This window comes from Nyctibius grandis, chromosome 30 (assembly GCF_013368605.1).
Source record: "Nyctibius grandis isolate bNycGra1 chromosome 30, bNycGra1.pri, whole genome shotgun sequence".
Classification (NCBI taxonomy): domain Eukaryota; kingdom Metazoa; phylum Chordata; class Aves; order Nyctibiiformes; family Nyctibiidae; genus Nyctibius; species Nyctibius grandis.
In genome coordinates, this window is record NC_090687.1 from 2,173,258 (window position 1) to 2,195,543 (window position 22,286).

Here is a 22,286-nt window from a genome sequence, read left to right on the forward strand (position 1 = left end):
GCTTATACACATCATCTCAACCCCTCTTCACAAAGAGGGGGACATATGCAGCTATACCACTGCTCTGCTACACAAGCTTGTTTCACAGTAAGTTGACCCAAGTGCCTAACGGTAGAGTTGAGTGTTCAAACTGCAGGAGCAGTCACTACATTGCCCACACGTTGCTTCACTGAAGCCAGAATGTACAAGCTTTTTCTTTGTTAAATTGCCTTTATCTCGTCCCTGAGTTCTTTTAGCACCTTGGGGATGGCGAGGAAGGACATTTGTTTCAATGCTGCAAGTGTAGTAACTCGTACCTGTGAGGAGCCCAAGCACTGTTTGCACCTGGTCTAGGAGCAGCTTGCGTAGCTCTTCTTTCCGGGCTACGCAGAGATCCTCCCGCGGACATGCCAGTTCTTCCGAAGTAGTTTTCAACATGATCAGTCCCAGAGGAGTGGTCACAGGAGACTGAATTAACTGAGAGGAAAACATATGAATGAAACATGTGATGATAACATTCTGCAAAGCCATCAGCTGACAAACAGAGCGTTAGTAACACTACGAGAAGTTTACAAGTGTTTCAAGACTGAGGGAGTACCAGCTCCCACAGTTTGCAGTGCTGCATGTCGAAGGAAAAGAACTGCAAATCTTAATTTCCTGAGACATTAATCTATGATGTTGCAACAGTTCAGGTACCATGGGAATCCTTGGGGTTTCAAGAGAGCTTTCATAATGTCATTGCACACATTCTCTGTTCCAGCGTGTTTACCAGTAACAGTTTGTTCCTCCTGTTTACTGCCTTCTGCTGACACCACACTTCTCAGAATTGCCTCAGCACCAGCGGTTTCACCCCGTAACGGGGCTGCCACTGCAGCCACGCTCAGGTCGGGAGCCTGCACCATCAGCCAAGCAGTTTCCCCATTAAAAAGCCCATCCCTTCCCATCCAACGAGCTGCAGCCAATATCGGATGACAGAGGAACACAGCTAAGTGACATGACCTCTCCTTGCGTCTGTATCGCATCTCAAACTGGAAATCACATTTACCCTAAAAAGAGTGACGTCCACCACAGACAGAGCGCACAGGAACAGGACCAGAGAGAGAAATCATTTTTGCCTTCGTTAGCCACATTCAAGTGGGACAAAGTTTTATTTTCAGCTGAAATTCAATGCTGCTCTTCCCTGTTGACCTGGAACATCCAACACAATTTACGTGCTACTCCCTCAGGGAGAAAAAGCCCAAAGCCAATCACAATTACTACAAGTAATCCTTGAAGTCATAAATTCTGTAACACAGGCTGACCTCAGTCCTAATCTCCTTGACCCACCAAACCAGAGACACGCCGAGTTAACGCTGCTAAGGCTACACAGTTTGGTGAAATATGCAGGGGAAAAAGTCCATATAAAAGCTCTTAGTCTAGATGTGCATTGGCTTTCAGAAAGGAAGCACGATGGCCCAGAAGCAGACAGCTAAAAAAGAAAATTCAATGAAATATACAACTTGTTAGTAAGTTGCAAAGAGACAACATCTCCTCTCCAAGTATTTTCTGACAATACCAGGAAGTTTAGCAATACCATGCACTGACACTACAGTAATGTTAAACAAACTTCATACCTCTAAAGAAGTAGCGCTTTTGACGTAAAATTATTGGTTCTGCATAATGACAATACAATAGTCCAAGTTACTTCTCTTCTCCAGCCCTCCAACGGTTCAGTAAAAGTTTTAGAGCCTACTTAGAGCACTGGGATACAAGTTAATGCTAAAGAATCAAACAGTTGCTTCAAATTATCTCAGAAGAAAGTCTTGAGAGAGGACTCGTCTGCAACTCTAAAAGCAAGTCATTCTGCTCCTGTGCTACTCCTCTGTATCTTGAGGCCTTGAAGTTCAATATTAGTGTTTTTCTTCCACTTTCTCTGAATATATTTGGAAGGTGTCTGCTATAAAAACGAATTTATGGGAACATTTCCCTCTGAAGCCGAGTTCACAAGGAGAGGCTTAAGGAAAAAGAGATACCCAAGGTGTGCTCCGAAATCACTTGTTAACCTCCAAAGTGCTAGAAAAGCAAGTAGAAGCTCAGAAATTAAACTGCACATCCAGGTGAAATGGAAGGCAAAACTGTAAGGGGAGACAGTTGTCTTGGGGTACTTATTGTTAAATTGACAATTCAGGAAAAACTTGCAGCACGTCACCCTACCTGATTACAGAAAGCTATCTGAAAGGAGACTGCCAGTTAGCAACAAGCTCTGGATGCCAAGTGAGCATTTGTTAAACTTTGCAATTAATACTAGATCCATTTGTCTTAAAGGAACTCCTGACACTCAGGGACTTTTTTTTTTAACTTGCTGCCTTGTGGCTTGCCCGTGGGCATAGCTGCATTCAAATCATGTAATTATGCCAGCAGAAAAAGACTGTGCAGCACTTCAGTTTACACCCAGCTTCTTTACGCCAATTATGAACAATTTTAAGAGAACTGGGAACAAAGTACTCGAACCAAGAGAGGTTTGCAGTAGCCTACTTAGGCTCCAGTGGCAGTGAGCTGTTAGCCTGGCTCAGGCTTCACCGTGGAGATCCTGAATTACAACCAGCGCTCAAACTCATGGCACTGTCTCAGCCAGGATCCTCGAATACATACTCCAGTCTTCCCACAAGAGCCCTCTTAAACAGCCCAACAACATTCCGTCAGTGACTTCATACAATGAAATGACAAAGATTTTAGGGTATCTTTGGCATTTAGGCAAAAGATCTCCAACAGCCACATTCAGAAACTTCACTTTTGAGAATGATCCAGTGATGCACCCATAGTTTTGCTGACTTTTTTCTTTAAAGAACAACCCACAACCCCTACATTTTCCACAACTTCTCCTGAACATTTAAAATTCAAAGTGCAGTTGATACTTGTTGCATAGCATTGTTCCTTTGTCAAACAACTTACAGCACTAGGAAGAAATGTAACATGAAGGAAGCCAAGTTATTTGCAAAATTAAAAAAGAAAAGGAAGTTAAGACACAACTTTGTTTTCATGTAGCTATTTAATCTTCATCAAGTGAAGTCACTACTCAAGGAAACAATGTCTCTGTGAATGAAACCAAGTTTTCCCTTTAGAAACTTCTTACCTGCAAGATGTTAGTGAAAAAGTCATGGTAGAACATGGGCCAGTCTTGCCGGCCAATATCCACAATGACTTTGCAGAGTTTGTTCCTGATGAAGTAAGGCAGGGTTTTATGGTGAGCTAGAAGGAGCTTGGGCAGGCAGCTGCGGATCTCCATTTTGTCTTGAGATGGGACCCCAAGCCACATCTTATTGATTAGGTTCTGGAAAAGAAACAGACCTCCCAAATGAGCTCATGTTAGACGTCCTTCATGAAGTTAAACAGCAAGAGAACATGGACACATAAAGCAGGGCCAGAGCACCAGGCAGAGCTGCTGCATCCGACACCCCAGGACTGCCAGAGCCTGCCACAATGCGCAGGCAGGGAAAAGGCTACAGCTTCCAAATCTATCCAGGCCTCCCACCGCCCAAGCCTGGGCAGTTAAAAACTTAAGCATCTATATTTGATGTAGTTCAACCTTCTCTGCTGCCATGGGCAGATCTGTAGATGAGGAAACAAGCAGCTATTAGCAGCTTAAACAGAGGATGTTTCTCTTTTGGTAGAGCTCTGACACAGGCTCGCTGGGCAAAGAGCTGAAATTTAAGATGCTTTAACTGTCCAGTACCAACCCTGACACCTTTAACAAGACGCAGAGGCGAGTGTGTGCAAACCAAGCTAGGCAGAACGAGAGCAGCTTAACAGAGGGCAAACCCTGCACCAGTGACTAGCTTGGAATAAGCTTTGCTACCTAACGGGGTACTCGGGCAACCAAAGACAGCGATGGCTCAAGCTGAACAAAACTCACCACGCTTGTCTCTCACAAGCCACACAGTGTATAGGGATGAGCTCTAACAAAACCCCAAAACCCCACCCCTACCAGATTTGTAGCAGCTCTCCAACATCAGAGTTTCATGAAAGATGGGTTTCAATGCCCCAGAAACTGCTACCAATACCTCTTTGAATACACCATCATTTCTATTAACTGATAAGTGACAGCAACCAGCACGTGACCATTTTAACTGATTTGGGGTCAAGCAGAACTAGTCATCATGTATATAAAGTATATCCACTATCTTTTAACCCTGGGCACCTAGATTATCCCCTTTAAAGGAGGAAGCATAGCCTTGTATGAAGCATTAAAAAAAAAAAGAGGGGAAGCAAGTTTGCTTTTAGATGACTGATGCCACCTGGGTCTCCTGAAGCTAAGCTGGCAGGTCCCCATCGGAGTGACTGCCTCGCAGTGACAGGGCACCACTTTAACAGAAAGCTTTTAGTCCACTTAAAGCCGGACAAAATCCATAAGAAGGTAGAGTTGCAAATTGCTTTCCTGCCACGCTACGATCCCATTTAGGGGCTCGGGAGCATTAGGAGCTGAGCCTCGCAGGGTCACTTACTGAGGAGGGCTGCTGCTGAGGCAACGGCTGTACCCAGCTGCAGGCATATAGCTTGGAGAACCCAAAAGCAGGAGATACTGTCAAGGGGGTTGTTGCAGAAAATGGAAGATTATTTATGTTCAAAGCAGATCCAATTCCCAGTACATACATACTGTACAGAGGTACCAGTCCACAGTGGAGAGGTACAGAGGTATATTTATACATTAAGTTCCTCAAAGAGGTTGTTTTTTGGGTTTTCTCCCACAGAAGATTCAGAAGTATTGATTAAAAACAACAAAGACCCAACTAAATGAGAGTTCCTTGACAAGTCCAGAACGAGAGTTTCAGAAGCCCCAATACAACTGGAAGATGCTTTAGCTTTAATATTCATGCTTTAATGCCCGCTGCATTTTGTCCTACTCATTTGACCCGAAAGTGGCAGCTTTCTCCACCTGCGAAATGTTTTTGGGAAGATGTTCTCTTTTCCAAAAGCAAGAAGCAAAACCAGTTCATGTGGAAGGGGGCCATGAGGATTTACATTCCAGATCCACTCTTAACTTCCTAGACATGCTAGAAAAGACAACATTCTCGGGAAGTTTTGGGATTGATCTTTGTGTTTATCTACACACTTTTACTGACATTCAGTATTCACAGACAGTTGAAGACTAACGAAGTTGCAGACTACACCTATGAGGACCTGACAGACTACACCTATGAGGACCTGACAGACTACACCTATGAGGACCTGACAGACTACACCTATGAGGACCTGACAGACTACACCTATGAGGACCTGACAGACTACACCTATGAGGACCTGACAGACTACACCTATGAGGACCTGACAGACTACACCTATGAGGACCTGTCCAATACGCAGCACGACAGTAGTTAACTTTAGAAATTCAAGCTCCTCAGTGGAGAGATCCTAATCTCTCAGCTGAGCTGTGGACTCACATCCCTCCCTTTATACTTGGACAGCGATTTCTTTGCTCTGCTTAGTTCTGGGCACAATTATTTTTTCAGTACTGCTTCCCCCTGCCCCCCTTCCAGCAAATCAGAGGCTCAGTAATCAAACATGTTTTCCTCTTCATGGAAATCAGTTTAATTATTGCAGGCTGCTGCTGTGTGACATCCATCCCCAGAGCAGGGAACAACTCCCATACCATTTGTCACAATTACCAGTTTTGAGAGGAAGGCAAACCAGGTTCAGTTTGCAGATCAAGTCCAGACTCCCTGTGCAACCCCAGATAAATAAAGTGACCATTTTCAGTGAAGAAGTCAACAACGACAAATTAACGTGGTTAATTTGTCAGAACAGCACATAAGAACAGTTGTTTGCTGTATCTAAAAAGTGGCCCACTGTGAAGGATGTAAAACCCCTCTGATGCAGCAGCACAGCTCAGACTGCCACCCCAGCCAAGGACACAATGCAGAGGCCACAAAGGGACCAGGGTGAGGTGTGACATTGACCAAACCCCACAATATCGTTAGGGAAAGACACAGCACTGGTCACTGAGAAATCAGTTGATAAAAGCCAGAGCTGTTCACAGAATACTTTTGTTTCTTCCAGTAGCCACACAAATCAATATTTAGGCTTTTAACCATAATGTTGTTCTTTTATAAATAGGTAAAGAGTGGGATGTGGTGTTCTAGAAGAGATCTTACCTCTACAACTAGCACATAAGCTTGCGGGATGTAGTTTAAAAGCATCAACCACAACGATGTCAGAAAAATAAAAGCAACTTTGTCTTCCCTCTTAGCATTAAAGCTTGCAGTAGCTAGTATCAGGTAACCATGCACATATTTCTGACCATAAAAAGAGTATAAAAGCAATAACACTCTTAAAAGCATCGTGCAAAAAACTCAAGCAGCCTCTGAAACCGTAGGTAATTTGTACTTAGAGATGCCAGGAAATTAATTCTTCAATTTGTGTACAAAGATTCATATTCTCCTACTCTTAGCCTGCCATTAAGCAACCTCTCTAGGAGAGAGCAATAAAAGCCCCCTTTATCACCACCCTTACTAGGACTGCCATTTCAGACAAACAAAATCGATTGCCATAAAACTGCACCAGGCAGAAAATGCACTAAGCAGGCAACAGCACACATCTTACCTCAAACACAGTCAAGCTGTACATCATCACATAGTCGTTTCTTGTACTTGACAGGAAATAGAGGCAGAATCTCCAAGCTCCTATCTGCTGGGCAAAGTTATTTAAAAGCTCCTCTAAAAAAAAGAAAGTATTAAAAAAATTACATTAAAGTTCTTAAGCCGCAAACAAATCCATAACAATGTACATTGAGAGCACAAGAACACACTGAGCATGGAAAAAACCCAATGTTCAGAGAATCACTCAAACAAGCTGGAGGAGGGAAAAAAAATATCACACTCCAAAGTATTAAAAGCAATGTAACAATAGGCTTTAATGAAAACAAAACAGGTATGTCATTTTAGAATACAGTTTTAACGTAATACTATCCCAGACTAATAGCTGAATATTAAAAAAAAAAAAAAAAAATCACACAAAAATAAGTGTTACCATTTTACCTTTAAAAGCCAAATGTGGCAAAGGGGAAAGCTGCAAGGGCTGTTTTACCGTCTAATCAAATTTAAGCCTTAATTGGTTTCTTTAATTTTTTTCTTTAATTGGTTTCTTTCCTGCAACTTAAGCAGGAAAACGGGGGACCCTGAAGGCTTTTACCTTTTCCACAGCAGATCTCCGCAACAGGAAAAACTAAACCTTGTCTATTGCTTATTCTTTATTTTACCAGATTTCTGGGAGAAGTCTTTCATGCTGGTCATACTTTTGGCACTGAAGTTACAGGTGACAGAAGTTTGAGAATAAAAGCAAAAAGCCTATTTACACACATGAACCACAGATGCAAGAAGCTAATCTAGAGCACCTGTAAGATCTCTGCTGGTTTGCAGAAGGACATATTTAATAACAGCAGCCAAAATGAAACCTCACTGTTTATTCCTTGTCATTAACTAGGACAGTCTTCTGCTTTGCCTTCTGAAGGCTGAACAAATCTGAAGTCCACGCTCCATCTCTAGGCAGAAGGTAGAGGTTTTCCAGGAGGTGCAGTCCAACAACATACTGGCAGAAGAAAAGGTAACATCCTTCTCCGACCCTAACCAACTTACTACCCTTGATAAAGAACTACATGTCCATGCTCACAGCCGTAGACAGTTAGAACATATTAATTATCTATAGGACCTGCCATGAGATCTCCAGAACCCAAACTCTAAGCCTTTACTTCAAGTTCATACATAAGCAGGAGAGGCTACGATGCCAGTTTGGTATGAGATAAAGCACTTTCATCTGCTCTGTTTGACATAACTGAGTCATCTCTGCTGAGGTCTGCAGGCAGCAGAAAGCAAAGGGGACCATCCTTCAGAAGTGGCATGAACTCACCTATCTCGCGTTTCCGCTCATTCGTTGTGCAATTGTGGAAAAACTCCGTCATTAGACTCTCCAAAGCCCGTAGTGAGGCCTCTTCAGATGCCTGGGAACAACATTTAAAGGGAAGAGTTAAAACTAACTTCCACTCTGACTTGCACTCAGGAGGTCAGGATCATTCATGTCACACCCAAAAAACACCAAGAGCACGAAGTCCAGGTGAAGGGCAAAATAATCTGGAATTCAAACTGCTCGTTGGTGTCAAATAGCAACGAGATTTGTCCGCTGCAAGTGAAAGCTTTGGACACGAAGGACCATTTGCTCAACTAAAAAATAATACGAGAAGTTTCTTTTTTTTTTTGGTGGCATTTAGTAATTTTAAGTTAGCTTGTCCTCGTCAAACAATTCTCACCAAGACAGCCAGTTCACGTGAAGATTCTTTCAGATACTTAGAGATAATAAACACACCGATAGCATGGGGAGCATGAACTTCGAGAGGACTCCCGACACCTATTCCCGTCTTTGCCTCGGTGCCACGCTGCCACCTGCAACACTGATGGTGCTCAGCAAGCAGCAGCTTGAAAGATTAAGGAATTTCCAGCACTGTGAAAAGCACTATATGAGTATTCAGCAATTTGATTCAAGAAGAACATCCCTCCATCCCCAAATTTAGCTTTTATGATTGGAATTCATCAGTTATAGCTCAGTGTTTATGAGTCCTAAAAAAAAAAAGTACCAGAATTAGTACACAGCCCTTGCAAGGGCACTACAGTTTTGCAGCTCTGTGGAGTTGGGGTGATTTTATTCTAGTACCAGCTCCCCACCAAGCTCTGCCTCACCTCCCCTACGGTCTGAGCCTGATAATGGAGAGCCTTAGAAAACAGCACGGCTACAGCACAGACCAGCCATTAGTCATTCCTCTAATGTTTTCAACGCACACTATCAATAATAAATGCATCAAGATTCAAGCCTCGACCTTCCTCTGCACAGAAACAAAGTAAGCCATTAAAGAAAACGGAAAGTTCTGCCTCAAAAAAAATAAAAACAAACAAAAGCCATGACTGGCAGCAAAGGGATGAGCAAGTGAGACCCTCCTCAAACAGCCCGGGGTCGGATTGACCCCAAAGGAGAACTGACAACTCAACACAACAGCACGGGAACACAAACAGCTCTACTCTCCAAACAACTGGGAATGGATGCTCAGTAGGACATCTTGCCTTTTCAATCACTTGGCAAAGGAATACTGAATTTCATCCCACCTTTCCTCTCCCTTCCCCTTTTTTTTTTCTTTTTAAAGACCTGCTCTAGAAAGCAAGAACTATTTTAGCGAGAAACATTGTTAGTGAGAAATTGGCTTAAAATAACTACAATCAAATCAAAGCCACTTTGCCAGCTTAAGGAAGATCAAGCACCCGTTATCACTTCTCTAATCCATTTATACACGGTCTCTGCAAACAGTCCCTTACACTGTAAACTTCCCCTTCAGCAACAGAACAGCCTCCTCCTCCTGCCACTCACCATTTCCCAGGTAACAGCAACAGAGTCTCACTTTAAAAAAAATATTTGATTAAGCAAAGTCCTTAATGACATTAGGATATAGCCACACTGCCATTTCTACTCATTTCTTTCTGGGACGTTGCACATTGTTGCAAGTTCCTCCATAGCCTACTTGCTCCCAACTGGATGCAGATGTAGATATCCAACACTTTAGGAGATCCCTGTAGTTTACCTCACTAAGTCTTACCAGCAGTTTCTGATGCCAAACCCCCAAGAGTTTCCAAACACTGGGCAGATCGATTTGATGCAAATTCCTCTGTAAGAAGCACTGTTCTCCCATCCCACCCCTCCATCGGCCAAGATCAAGATCATCTCAATTCACAGAGAAGTGTTAGCTCTTCACATAGGAATAGTATGGCTCCATCGTTTTCAGATAGTTAATTCAATCCTTTAGGAAGAGTAGTTGAGAGAAGCCAATTTTTTTTCCAAGATTCAAGATTTATTTCCTACTTTTGGAAATAAACTGCTGAGTTCTCATAAATCTTGAGCATCTGACATGTCCTCCACTGACTTCAAACTGCCTCAGCACTGAGGTTTTGAAGATGACAGAGCCTACTCCTAGGAACACGCTTAATCTTTTCTATAAAAACACCATCACAATATCCAACGTGTCCAAAGCAAAAAAAAAACCAAACCAGAGAGTACAACGCAAGCATTTTATGTAAAAAGCCCAAGCTGGCCAGAATCCAAGGCCAACTTGGGCAGAAAGAAACAGCGTGACCTCCGAGATTGTTTTCTTCTCCCTAGCTGACTTTTCCTGGCTGTTCTGGAGGTTCGGCCAAAGGAAGGTGGAGTAGCACAACTTATCTGAAGCAATCAAAACCCAGCCCGTGATGGGCTCTGCAAACAGGAGAGCCTCCCAGCTCTTCCCGGGGTGGTCTTGATGGCCACACCAGTTAAGAAGGTAGAGTTAAGAAGGTAGAGTTCTCCATTTGCTAATGCCTTTTGGGTGTTCCTCAAGTTCACCCTTCCTGGCGCACACAGTCATCGCCCACCTTTCAAGCAAAGGCTCCGATAACTAGGTCAGGGAGATAAAGAGGACACGTGCTGTTGGAGAGCTGCAGAGGAAATTTACTGTGCCTGTACCCAGACACCCCACAAAGCAGATGATCTAGTGAGACTATAACAAAAATCGAGCTGTTTGTAGGACCTGCGGCTGTACCTGTCTGTAACACTTCCAGCTGCACCTCAGTATTATTGCTCATGTCAATAGGCAGTTTGCTTTCTTCTAGGGCTTGGTGTTTACTCTGCTTTGAAGAAAAGAACAGGGAAGTATCACCAGGGGCTGGGAAGAGAAATGGTACTGAGTCCCGATACTGAGCAGCAACGCAGACACATGAAGGACTGCTTCAGTCCTGCACAGTCAGGACAAGAGCAAACCCCACGGGCAGTCAGAACCAGCAGCACCCAGTTCACTTTCTGTCTGGTCTGAAATCCAGCCATTTGGGTCATACACAAATTTCATTTTTAAAGGTTTTCAAGATAAGTCATGAAGCCTGCACCATCATTTGCAGAATTTACTACAGACTTTCTGGGTAAGGGCTGGCAGTTTGCCTCACCTTCATGAGGCATTACTAAACATTCAACTATTAAACCAGAAATACTTCCCACTCGCTGTCACAAGTTGTAAAATCAGAGCCCTCTCACCCTCCAGTGCCACCCAAGGTACTCAGGGCAGGATCACACCACCAGGAAACACCATTTGCTCTCTTCTGTCAACCATTTGAGGAAACAAATACTCAATTCTACAATCCCGTTTGCAGAGCAGGTAATGTGAGCTTTTTACCACGAAAAACTTTGCTGTTCACTAAAAACAGTCAAGGTAACATTTGACATGGCACCATCCACACCAGCTCCACTGCCTCCAATCGCCTAAATACCATGGTTGAGCTCTGACCTGCTGCAGGAAGGATCTTCACTGCCAGGTTCAGCAGATCCTCCAGCCAAAGACGACGTCCTCAGTCACAGCTTGGTTAGCTGAACAAGTCAGTGATACACAAAAGTAAGCAAGCGGGTCTAAATGCTAGTGCACCGACAGCTGGAGTCCCGTGTTCCAGCAAGACTTCCATACTTGGACCTAGAAATTGTTTCCAAGAGAGCACCCTGGAGATGTGTCACAGCTGATTCTCCCCAAAATAGGTGCCGTTAGCTGCTGCTGTGCTACGTCGGGTCCATGTCGCATGGACCCAGCAAGCGCCAGGTCTGCCCCAAGTCTGCTCTTCCTGGAATTGCCCCGTCTGATCTGAGCACGACTTGATACGGATCAGGGCGGGACAGAGCCACTGACAATCTACGTCCTCACCATCCCCACTTTTCCCTCATTAGGTTTGCTAAAGGTGTTTCATTAACAGTTATCAAACTAGAGGTGTGTAGCTGCTTACTCATACCATTTATCTGTGAACTCCAACCTTTAATACCCTCCTTACACAGCCAGAAAAATGACAGATCCACAGCTGAGACTACACCTTCCTATTTTGACAGAAATTATGAGATTTGCTACCAAGAACTTGCACATTCAAAGACACTTTCCATCCAAAGTACCACAAGAAGGATCCACAAAACCTGGATGTACCAGCTGATTTCAGGGCTATTGTTCAATTACATTTTACGATGTACAAGCCATTAACTGATTTCTGTTGATTAAGGAAAAAAATATTAATAGCTGCCAACTTCCTGCATTTTAGGCTGGTCAAACTCCAGTTCACTGTAGCCCAAAGGCTCTAGAGAAGCAAAATCTGTGTACCTTGCTGCTTAAACCAGACTCCATACCAAGTCTGGTTTAGCCTGTAGCCTGTGACTAAAGCATTCGGGTAGGACGAGTTACTCATCCAACTCTGGCCAATAACAGAGGAATGATTTTTGGATTCCAATTTAGACACTGCACATATAAAAGATACAACACTAATTGTAGTTTGCATATAATCAAAGACACCACATTTCCCCCCCCCCCTTAAAAAAGTACCTGATCATTCTGGAAGATATGAAAGTGCTTTATAAAGCTATTTCAATTTTCCATTTAGAGTTCCCTTCCTATCTTTTTACTTCATTTTACCTTCTCTAAGGCGATTGTTTCTTTTAGAGGGAAGCTTTTCTCTAAGGTTTTGCCATAAAAACACAAGCTATTCACCTTTTAATGCTATTAACAGCTCAGCAGAATATCGATCATACAATGACGGTCTAAATACGGCAACTCAGGCTGATGATGACTCTAAGAGGAGGGTTATGTCTGTTGATGTGTTTGGAAATGGATATCTCTCCAAGACAAAATGAAGGCAATCCCTCTACAACGCTTTTTTAATAAGATATTAAGCGCAGCTGCAACGTTACCAACTTGACCTCAACCATCCTTTCGGGCAGCACTGGAACACCTTCCTCTGACGTGGAAGAATGGACTTTACACCACCCAAGCTGAACCTTAAAAACACCTCCTTCAGTGGCAGGTCAGAAAAACTCTTGCACCGCTGAACCTCAGCTCTAACCCCCCTGCAACCTCCCTAACTCTTTAAACAAAGAGGCCAGGCTCTCTTTCTGTCACGGAGTTGTTATTCACCACCCCTCTGCACCCCATCATGGTTTTCATTCGGACGCCCACTCTTGTTCCATCCCTCCTTCAATACCTGCACTGCTGAAGCACTTTTCACGCTGTATCTAACACCTACCAGCCCATGAAGCCTCCCTACACCATATATTGATAGCAAATGGAGATATTTTTCCAGCACAGACTTGGCTTCGTAATTTTTTTTGAGCCTGCTTCTACATCCCCTTCCTACCCACCGTGTCTCCTACCATCACCAGTACAAGACACACAGCCCAGCACAATTCAGCCTCCTCCTAGTTATCCACGTTTGGATCTTATCACATTTTATCCAGCTCTGCTAAAACAAGTATCAGCTACTTCCATCACTTTGTGCTTGTAATGGGCAACTCTCCCAGGAGAGGAGGGACTATGGCAGAGCACACAATGCAAAACCCCGTTGTTTGAAGCAGGAATTGCTATAATGCCACCAAGAAGCCAGTGCATGGGGTTAAGGAAAAGGAAAATCACACACACACCACAACGGCGGCTGCTCGTATAAAGTAACTCATCACCCAGCCTTTGCTAAATTACGCTGTCCCATCCTCTTCCACCTCAGAGCCTTCTGCTTCCAGTTCTGGGCAGTTACTTAATAGCACAGGTATACACAAATACCAACCACCACACTTTAGCTGCTGAATTTTCTTCCTTCTATTATTATATTTTTTAATTGTTAAAGATAATTTTTAAGGAAACTCAGCTGAGACTAATTTCATATACACATATGAATATGTCACATAATACACATACCTAACATGCGTATGTACTAAGGTAGTAATTTACTCATTTAAGAATTACTAGGGTGTCTTTCAGAGCCCCTCCCTGCCCAAGCCCTAACATAACATGATAATGAACATGTAAATTAATAATTACACTCTCAGAAAGATGGTGGGTCATTTCAAGCCTGCTTGTGTGGGTCACAAAAGCCTTCCTTTTGCAGCTGTCAGCAACTCACAGATATTATCACCACTTGAGTGAACCCCTGGACGGCCCTGGCTCACTCGATGCGGTGAAGTTCACGAAAGTGCAGTATTATTTTTAGCAACAAAAGCAGAATTATGAAACGTTCTAAAAAAAGTTGTACGACACCCAACGCATCCTCTCGCAAGGATGAATGCACACTACCAAGAGGCAGAGCTGTGCAGCTCAAAGGCAGTGTTACTTACTACATTTAATCGTTTCCAACTCATGATTTCAGAAGTCTGGCGTTTCACGCTGATTCCCAGGGTCTCCTTATCGCTATAACTCACGCAGAGGTCTTAAATCAGGAGGCAGCACGCAGACCCCGCAACATACGTGCTCCTGGCAGTACGCTGCTGATGGTATCAAGACACGGCTCAGTCTTTCTTCTCAGTTTCCTTGATGCATTTCAGAGATGTTTTTGTGGTTTAGTGAACTGAAACTAGACTCGGCTTTGCTCTGTGCTTTGAGAACAGTTCAGGCTCCCAGTGCCATTTCAAGAGCTCTCCTGGCTGCAGAACACAAGCCCGGCAGCTGGTTCATTCATTTCAAGGGTCACAACTTTGGCAGCTCACTAATGAGACAGATTTTGCAAACTCATTTCTGTAATACCACAATTTAAGAAAAAAATCTGCTATAAAAGTCACAAATTACTGTTCTACCTCAAGGCAATCGGCAGAGGAATAAAGGCACTACGGCACTCGCAATCTCCCTGCTGGGATGAAGCTGATGTCCAGCACCAGAGCTGCTCGAGGACCTTCTGCCTGTACAACTCATCACTTTAGAAACCCCAGACCACACTTCAGGAATCAACCTATTTTATTTAAATATCAGTTAAGGACTAAAAATGACCACAGGCTGAACACTACAGCGTGGAAGAAGCTATGGAGAGCCAGCAGTGATATAATCTGATTTCTCAAACAGGATAAAGAGATCATCTTACCTGTAAACACTGCCTGCTACACAAGTAATCAGGCACCTTTTTCAATACCTAAGGGATCTTATTTCTTAAATCTTCTTGTACAGGCAGGCTCAGTTAACCAGGCTTCAGGTTTTAAGGCTGAACTTTGACTAACAGGCTCAAGCATCCGAGTCCGATTCTTTCTAACCCAATAACTCTCAATCGACATGATCAAGTCCAGTAGCCAGTGTGTCCTCCAAGCATTTGGCATTGCTGTTTACAAAAGATGCTCATTACATGGGAACACAGCAAGCACAGACCATTAAAATTCAACACCTAGAAATTCTCTTAGAAACCCACCGAAGGAATAAAACAATCACAGCAAGCTGGCATAAGCAAAGTAAGATTTAGAGATGCTGCCCTCACAAGCCACGCTCTTGCTGAGGACGAGCACAGGAGCAATTTCTGGGCCCCCGCCGCCCAGGGAAGGCAGGCTGGTCACGTGCCAGTGACTTGCCAATTGATTTATTGCGGTTTAGCTGCTGGAAAAGACTCAGCAACACATTATTTCCCCAAACAAGTAGTCGCTAAAATTATTATATACAGACGAGAAGCATAGAAGTATCCAAAGCAGAGGACTCGAGACTGATATGACTGCATGCCACCATAGCACAGGGGTCCCAGGTGGGTACAGGTGGCACTAGAGTCACTTTTTGGACTTAAATATGACAATTCAGCTACAGTCATTAGACTTTCCTCAGCAGACACTCGGTTCAGACAGTTCTCAGCTGCTGTCCACCACTTTTTAAGCCACCATTGATAACAAATTTTCGGTTTGGGTGTTATGAGTAAAAACAAGCCATAAAGTCAGGGTATGCTCTTCAGATGGGCACCACACGAGGCTGACCGTCTGCCAAGGGTGGTCGGCTGGGCACAGGCCATTTTCCAGCTGCTAAAGTACTGCAGGGTGACCCTGGTTCTCTCCCAGAGTACAGAAGTAACTTAACCTCTTCCAGTGAAGTCTAGAAATTCAACTCTGAAGGGAACAGTTTTGCAATCTCAGTGTTTGGGTCCATCCTTTCACCTCACTCCCTCCCTTTGCCGGGTTCCCCGGGATGTGCCACACTTCAGAAGAGCCTGCGACACCTTGGAGGGAGATCCCGTCCTCTCTTGTAAGGCAATGCTTGGGCAGGAGCTCCGGGACCACAGTCACAGGGTACAAATCACTTCCCTTTTCTCTGCGTAAGCAAATCTAGGCTGGCCCAAACAAATGCACGCAGCTTAACTCATTTTGAGATAACACTTCCCCTGCCATTTTAAGTGAAGTAACCTCAGTTTTCAAAAGGCAGGTGGGAAAAAGATCCCAAAGCCATGCTATTTTGGACACAGGTATGTTGAGGGCGGCAGGATTTGTGAAGGGAATAAAAAATTCCTTATGAAGATTATTTATAAAAATAATAAGGTGTTAAGAAAAACGCTTGCATCTTCTTCCTCAAATGGTCCAGAACAACCAATAGATGAGCAGCAGCATGTAAAATGGACTTAGGAAAGGTACAAAGTATGGCCTTTTTAGTTGAAGTCAGTTTTAAAAAACACACCTATCTTCAAGTTTAACCAAGTCTTCCAACAAAGAAGATGATTCTTGCTCTTACAGATGGATATTTGACACTTATAAATGCTAAAAAGCTTGCTCCTCACCACTCGTTCACGTGTGGCAGCTCCTTTGACCAGAGAGGAGACTAGAAAAAACACACGTTAAGTGACAGGAGTTGTAAACCTGACGTGCTTGTGTATCAGCACTAAGCATCAACAGATCCAAGATGCATTAACAGATTTTTAAAAACACTTCTCAAATACTTTACTGTCTGCAAAGCCGCAAATCAGCCCTTATTTACCTCAGCTTACAGACAGCTCGCAATAACACCCGGACAAACACTCTGAACTGCAGTTGTGTGCAATCCCAGCTTGAGGAGTCTCTGAAAGCATGCACATAGGCAGAGCTGGAAATGGAAAGCACCAGGACCAGCAAAAAAGAAAGCGAATGTGAGAAGAAAACAATTATTCAGCATATTTCTTAAAGTGGCACTTCTAGTCCGATGCAGCTCCATTACAGAAAGGCAAACCCTCGCTGAGATTATAACTGCACTGACACATCCCAGCAGCTCCTTTTCCAGGTAGTTCTCTGACATCTGCTTCTGCCTGCCAGGATTAAGCCCGTTACCTTGGGGAAAAACTCTCCCAACACCAGACTACATAAAGCAACATCAGTGCAAGGTTTATGGTAAACTTGGGAGAAGGATTATACCTTGCTCAGTCCATCACACCAGCCAGACCCCATTTCCAAGGAGGTATGATTGCACTACACAAAAATACGGTATTTTATAAGACTCAACCCCTGTCAAAGAGAAGGAAAACAAAAAAAGACTGTGATAGTGCAAGTTTAATTTCTGCCAAGAGCATTAAAACTTGTGTTGGGCATTTAAGAGTGTATAATGAAACTATCATGGATAACAATTACCATGGGAGTAACTCTGCAGGCCTTTTTTATTTTAAATGTTTCCAAAGGACAGCACGTGCAGGAAGAACATCTAGTCCACTTAAAGGAAAACAAGATGTTGGTATCTGCAATGCTTCTGCACTTTGGGGTATTTCACAACACCAGTCTGCTTCTCACCCTCCTGCAGCTCTGGGGCAACCATCATGTGCAGCCTCCGGGGGAGGTCGCAGGGCTCTCTGCCCCAGGACCGAGGGGCTCCAACGGGCTGACACACAACTAGACTTTGGTCAACACGACCCAGACACTTCATCAAGCACCAGCAGGAAACAAAAAGCAGCTGAAACTTTACTGCAAGTTGCTGCAAAGCAGCTTTTTCCTCCTTTACCTCTCTGCCATCACAAACTGTTTCTCCTGTGTTGCTGCTGGGAGCAGAGGAGCCGCTGGCGCAGCCCTCGGGCACGGATGGGAGCAGGAACAGCCTTGCTGCTGAGCACCTACCTCACACATGCACAACAGAGATTATAGGCTACGGATCACATCTTCATCCTCTTTCTTTTTTTTTCCCCTGTTTGCAAAAAGCAAGACAAGAAACTGTACAAATTCAATCTTCTCTCCATAAGCCAAGGACCTGGGCAATGGTACGGCAGGGAACACCACAAATCTAACCACTACAGAGTAGCTCTCTCTACTGTATCCCTTCCAGACCTTGATTTTAAACACATTGTTCAACACCAGCTACTACTCCAGGAAAACAACCATTTGGACAAGCTTCAGTGGAAGAAACCGCCCTCAATCCCAAAGAAAAGGACTAGGGGTATTGCAGTGCAGAAGAAATCTGTTCTGTTTTTACTCATTGAAGCAGGAGAGAATCAACCAAGCACAACGCGGATTTTTCAGACAAAATTAACTCTTGTAAGGAAAAAAAAACCCTCTTTGCTCTAGAAGGCTTCATCCCCTGCACTCACCACTGACCTTGGCGTCCTGACAAGGCGGTACACAAAACAGATGAGCACACTCCTTTCTCAAAAGAGGGGACAAAAAGGAATCACGACAATCCCTCTCAGGGAGAAATTCATGCTGCAATTAAAGGCTTAATAAAATATTAAGTCAAACTGCTAAAAATACACACAGACTTGCAGACCCAGCCACAAACTTGGAGATGCTGTAACAAATAAAAGATAATTTGGAGAACGAACACGAAGTGCTGGAAAATGGTAAAAGAAATGTAATTCTGGACACAATCCTCATGGGAGGGGGATCAAGGAAGATTAAAGGGGAAAAAATTAAGGAATTTTTGATGTTGCTGGACAAGCCTGAAACAGTCCTGACTGATAAAGGATAATTATTGGGAAGGATTTTAGGACACATTATTCTACCAGCCAGGTACCAATCTATACATGTAAAAATGAGGTGTTTTTTTTATTTTGCATATATCAACACCCATTAAGAAATATAATAACTTCTTCTCCTTGATCTAAATGGCAACACCAAATAACATGCATTAAAATAACCAAACAGAACACAATTCCTTGGAGATTTTAGGTATCGACACACCAAGCAACCTCTTTGCAGGGCCGAACCCCACTGCACGAGCTGAGTAGTACCTGCCAGGTTTTAATGCTTTTCTACTAAAATAATCCCAACAACCAACACTCACCTATGAGCAGATTGACACAATCATCATCTAGTAGCAAGAGGCTTTTTGAGCTGGTTTAGTAGACCTTGATGCTCAACAATTTTACCTTAATACCTTTCAGAGCGTTTGGAGACAGTGCAGCCTACATTGAGCTACCCAGGTCTTTGAAATATAGCATATGTACCGCAGTTATAGATCCTGAAACTATATAACTATTCCACTAAATTAGCTATTTTCTTCAGAGAAAAAGCTTTCATGCTGAGGGAAGCACCCTTAACAGCCACGCTTGAGACCAGCTTTCCTGCTACAAACTCCGTTGTGATTCCCCTTCCTTCTAACTCGGCCAAAAGGGACACACGGGTTCAGCCTTCACCCAGGGATAATAAAGGGCCACAGAAAGTTATGTGACTTGAAGGTCAAAAAAAGGAAGTCAGATGTTGCAGCTAAGGCTAGAACCTTGAAGTTCCTATTCTCTTGTTTCCCTACTCAGTAGAGTGAGTCAGAATGGTTTTAAAAAGGGTTTACTTTTGGTTTTAAACGACGTACTTTAAGGGGATACACAGAAAGCTGACGGAACTTCAGACTACTACACCACAGCGGTCTAGTTTTGATGCTGCACATCAACCAGCAGCTGCCTGGGGGAAGGGACGACACGCTCCAGATCCCTCTTGGTCTCAAAAACCTCCTTGTCAAGCAGAGGCCACCTCGCCATGCACCAGTGCTTCCTGCCTGCCCCAGCACAGGCAGCATGCTGGGTGATTGGGAGCTTTACCATCTTCTCCATCTCTCGTTATGGGAGGACAACCCCACAGCTCACCTGCTTCAGGACCAAGCAGCAGCCCAAATGTGATTTAAGCATCTCTAGGCTGGTGGCAGAGCCAGGCAGAGGATTTTTGCAAAAGCAAGAAGCTGCTGCCGCCTCTTGTCACAACACCCTCAGCCACCTGCACTGTAGACATCAGGAGTCGTCCCAAAAACACAGGACTGGTTCACAGCCCACAGCCCTGATCCAGCCTTGGGGCCACCAGCTCAGCTACGCTGACATAGATAATAAACGTGAGCTATTTCGGTAATTCAGCAGCGAGCTCCTTGGCAACCAAGAGTGAACAATAACCTATGGCTCACCAGCAATACCTGCCTAGATGTGCTACAATCCAGACATACTTTACTCCTTAGCAAGTGGAAGGCCTAAACCATCGTCAGGTCTCCAAAGGAAGCTCTAAGCACAGGAAAATGACAGCACTTAATGCTAAAAAAATTGGAAGGTGTTAATAGGGGCTATAAAATAAAAGCCAGGATGCTGCTGTGGAAAACTTAGAAAGCTTCAAGCTACACAGCCCCACTGCCTACTGCCATTTTTGCAAGCTATATTTGCTTCACGCAAAGCAGGGACACGAGCTTCTTTGGATCTGCTGCTTCTGCTTCTACGGTCTGCTGCCCGCTTCGCTACACCTTTGTGATGCCTAGTGATAACCTGGAAGAAGCGTGACTTGTTTTGTAACTAAAGTCAACTTGTTTGAGAAGCCCGTTTGCAGTTCGCTGACTGAAGGGTTGACTTCATACCACATCTTTAAATCTGATACCTAACACAAGAGGATTTCCTGGAAGAAGTCCCTTTTCCTAAGCTGTTCTTCTAGTTGCTGGCAGGATACAAATCCCAGATAATTGAAGAATACATTTGCCAGGAGGCAATCACCTGACTTCCAGCCTCACATGGGAGTTACGAATGCACTTGCCAGGTGACTGGTACACCCAGGAGATCATAACTGAGCTCTGACGGCTTCAGAGGTGGTTCATCTTTGCTGGCAGAAGCAGAAAAAAGGTGAAAGAATGAGCGATGAGACAAACACGTAGCTTATTTGGATGGAAAACACAAATGCATTCAAGGACTAGTTCCATGAACAATATTTATTCAGAAACTGTTCACCAAAATCATCTAGAAAGATCCTAAAAGCTGACTAGGAAACCATACTAATACTTTCTGCTCTATTAACAAAGAGAAGAGCTTGAAGAGTGCCACCTGAGTGCATAAGTTGGAGCTAGTTACTCTGTGTTTAGAGGTTAAGTTGGCTCCACAGAAATCCCCTTGAGAAGCCTTTATTTTACAATACTCTTATCTCCTCTACAAAGATATCATGACATCATCACCGTTGACACACCTTTTTCACAGAAGGCCACAAACCGGGTGCTGTATAAGAACTATGTGGCAGACAGGCCATGTGCATTAGTAGCCTGACATGCCACAAGCACGTAATCACCACCCCACACCATATGCTGACCAGAAAGCTTGACACAGCAGGGCTGCTCTTTACAAATACCTCAGAAAGCAAAAGAATGATTCAAGCTTCCTGTGAAACTAAACAGCTTTTTAATGGTGGCTGAAGATTTCTGAGCCATTAGTGGCACCTAAGCACACTGAACCGGCACTTGTTCCACAACGTGTGCACAGTTTCTGACTGCGCATCACTGGTTTCCCCTCCTGCCTTCAGGGGTGCTCTGACTTCACAGTTTGTTGTTCTCAACATTCCTTCCCAGTTAATCAAGCTCAAACTCATTACTGCTCCCACCGCTTCCTCCCTTCCATATCAACCCAATTCAACTCCAACTAGTAAAATCTGCTTCCACGAGGCTGTATTTTTGACAGCAGAGTTTCATTATGTTTTATTTGTTCCCAGTGTGCCTTCCATCTTCACACTTTTCCAACTGTTTCCAGGAAGGAGGGTACACACTAGCAGCAGCACATGCCCATCTGCAAGCTACAAGGAAATGGGAACATAAGGAAAATCTTGCACAGTAGTCACATGAAGAGTTACAACAGCAAATTCTGCAGTATAGCCCAACGACTGCTTCTCAGCTTCCAAAGCCAGTACTCGGCTTGTAGCTGAACCAAATATTGGATGTTCAAGGCAAAAAAGAAGACAAGGTGTAAGTCAGGATGTGCATATCTGCATGAAGGCAAGGGAAGAATTAACAAGTCCTTTTGCCACCTGCAATTATTAGGGCACACCCTGAAGCACGAAACTGTAACCTCTTTTCATGTGCAGAGCTACAGTTTGTTATACACAACCGGTCTACCAGATTCTCTGAACTTCACCACCGTATTTATTAATCTGCGTGAATCAGGGGTAATCACTAAAAAGAATCCACCTCAAGAATATCACCCGTTTGTTCTAGCTTTGGCTGAAGCTAAAGGCAGAAAGACCTGTGACATTTGGCAGACAAGTCAGGAGTCCCATCCTGAGCTGGCAGGTACATCCCTCCCACTGAGGAAGGTGCATGCAGACCCACTAGTAGCAAGCTGCTACTTGTATTTATCGAG

General features: G+C 43.9%; 1 protein-coding gene across 3 annotated transcripts in view; it reads right to left on the reverse strand.

Moving 5' to 3' along the window:
* XPO6 (exportin 6) overlaps positions 1 to 22,286 on the reverse strand; it is a 53,416-nt gene that overhangs the window by 29,876 nt on the left and 1,254 nt on the right. For all 3 annotated transcript variants that reach the window (XM_068420234.1, XM_068420235.1, XM_068420233.1), the window contains exons 2-5: positions 7,858 to 7,948; positions 6,556 to 6,668; positions 3,092 to 3,289; positions 297 to 456 (exon numbers count right to left, since the gene is read on the reverse strand). In XM_068420234.1, coding sequence (XP_068276335.1) covers positions 297 to 456; positions 3,092 to 3,289; positions 6,556 to 6,668; positions 7,858 to 7,948 — 562 coding nt within the window. The remainder of the gene's footprint in view (positions 1 to 296; positions 457 to 3,091; positions 3,290 to 6,555; positions 6,669 to 7,857; positions 7,949 to 22,286) is intronic.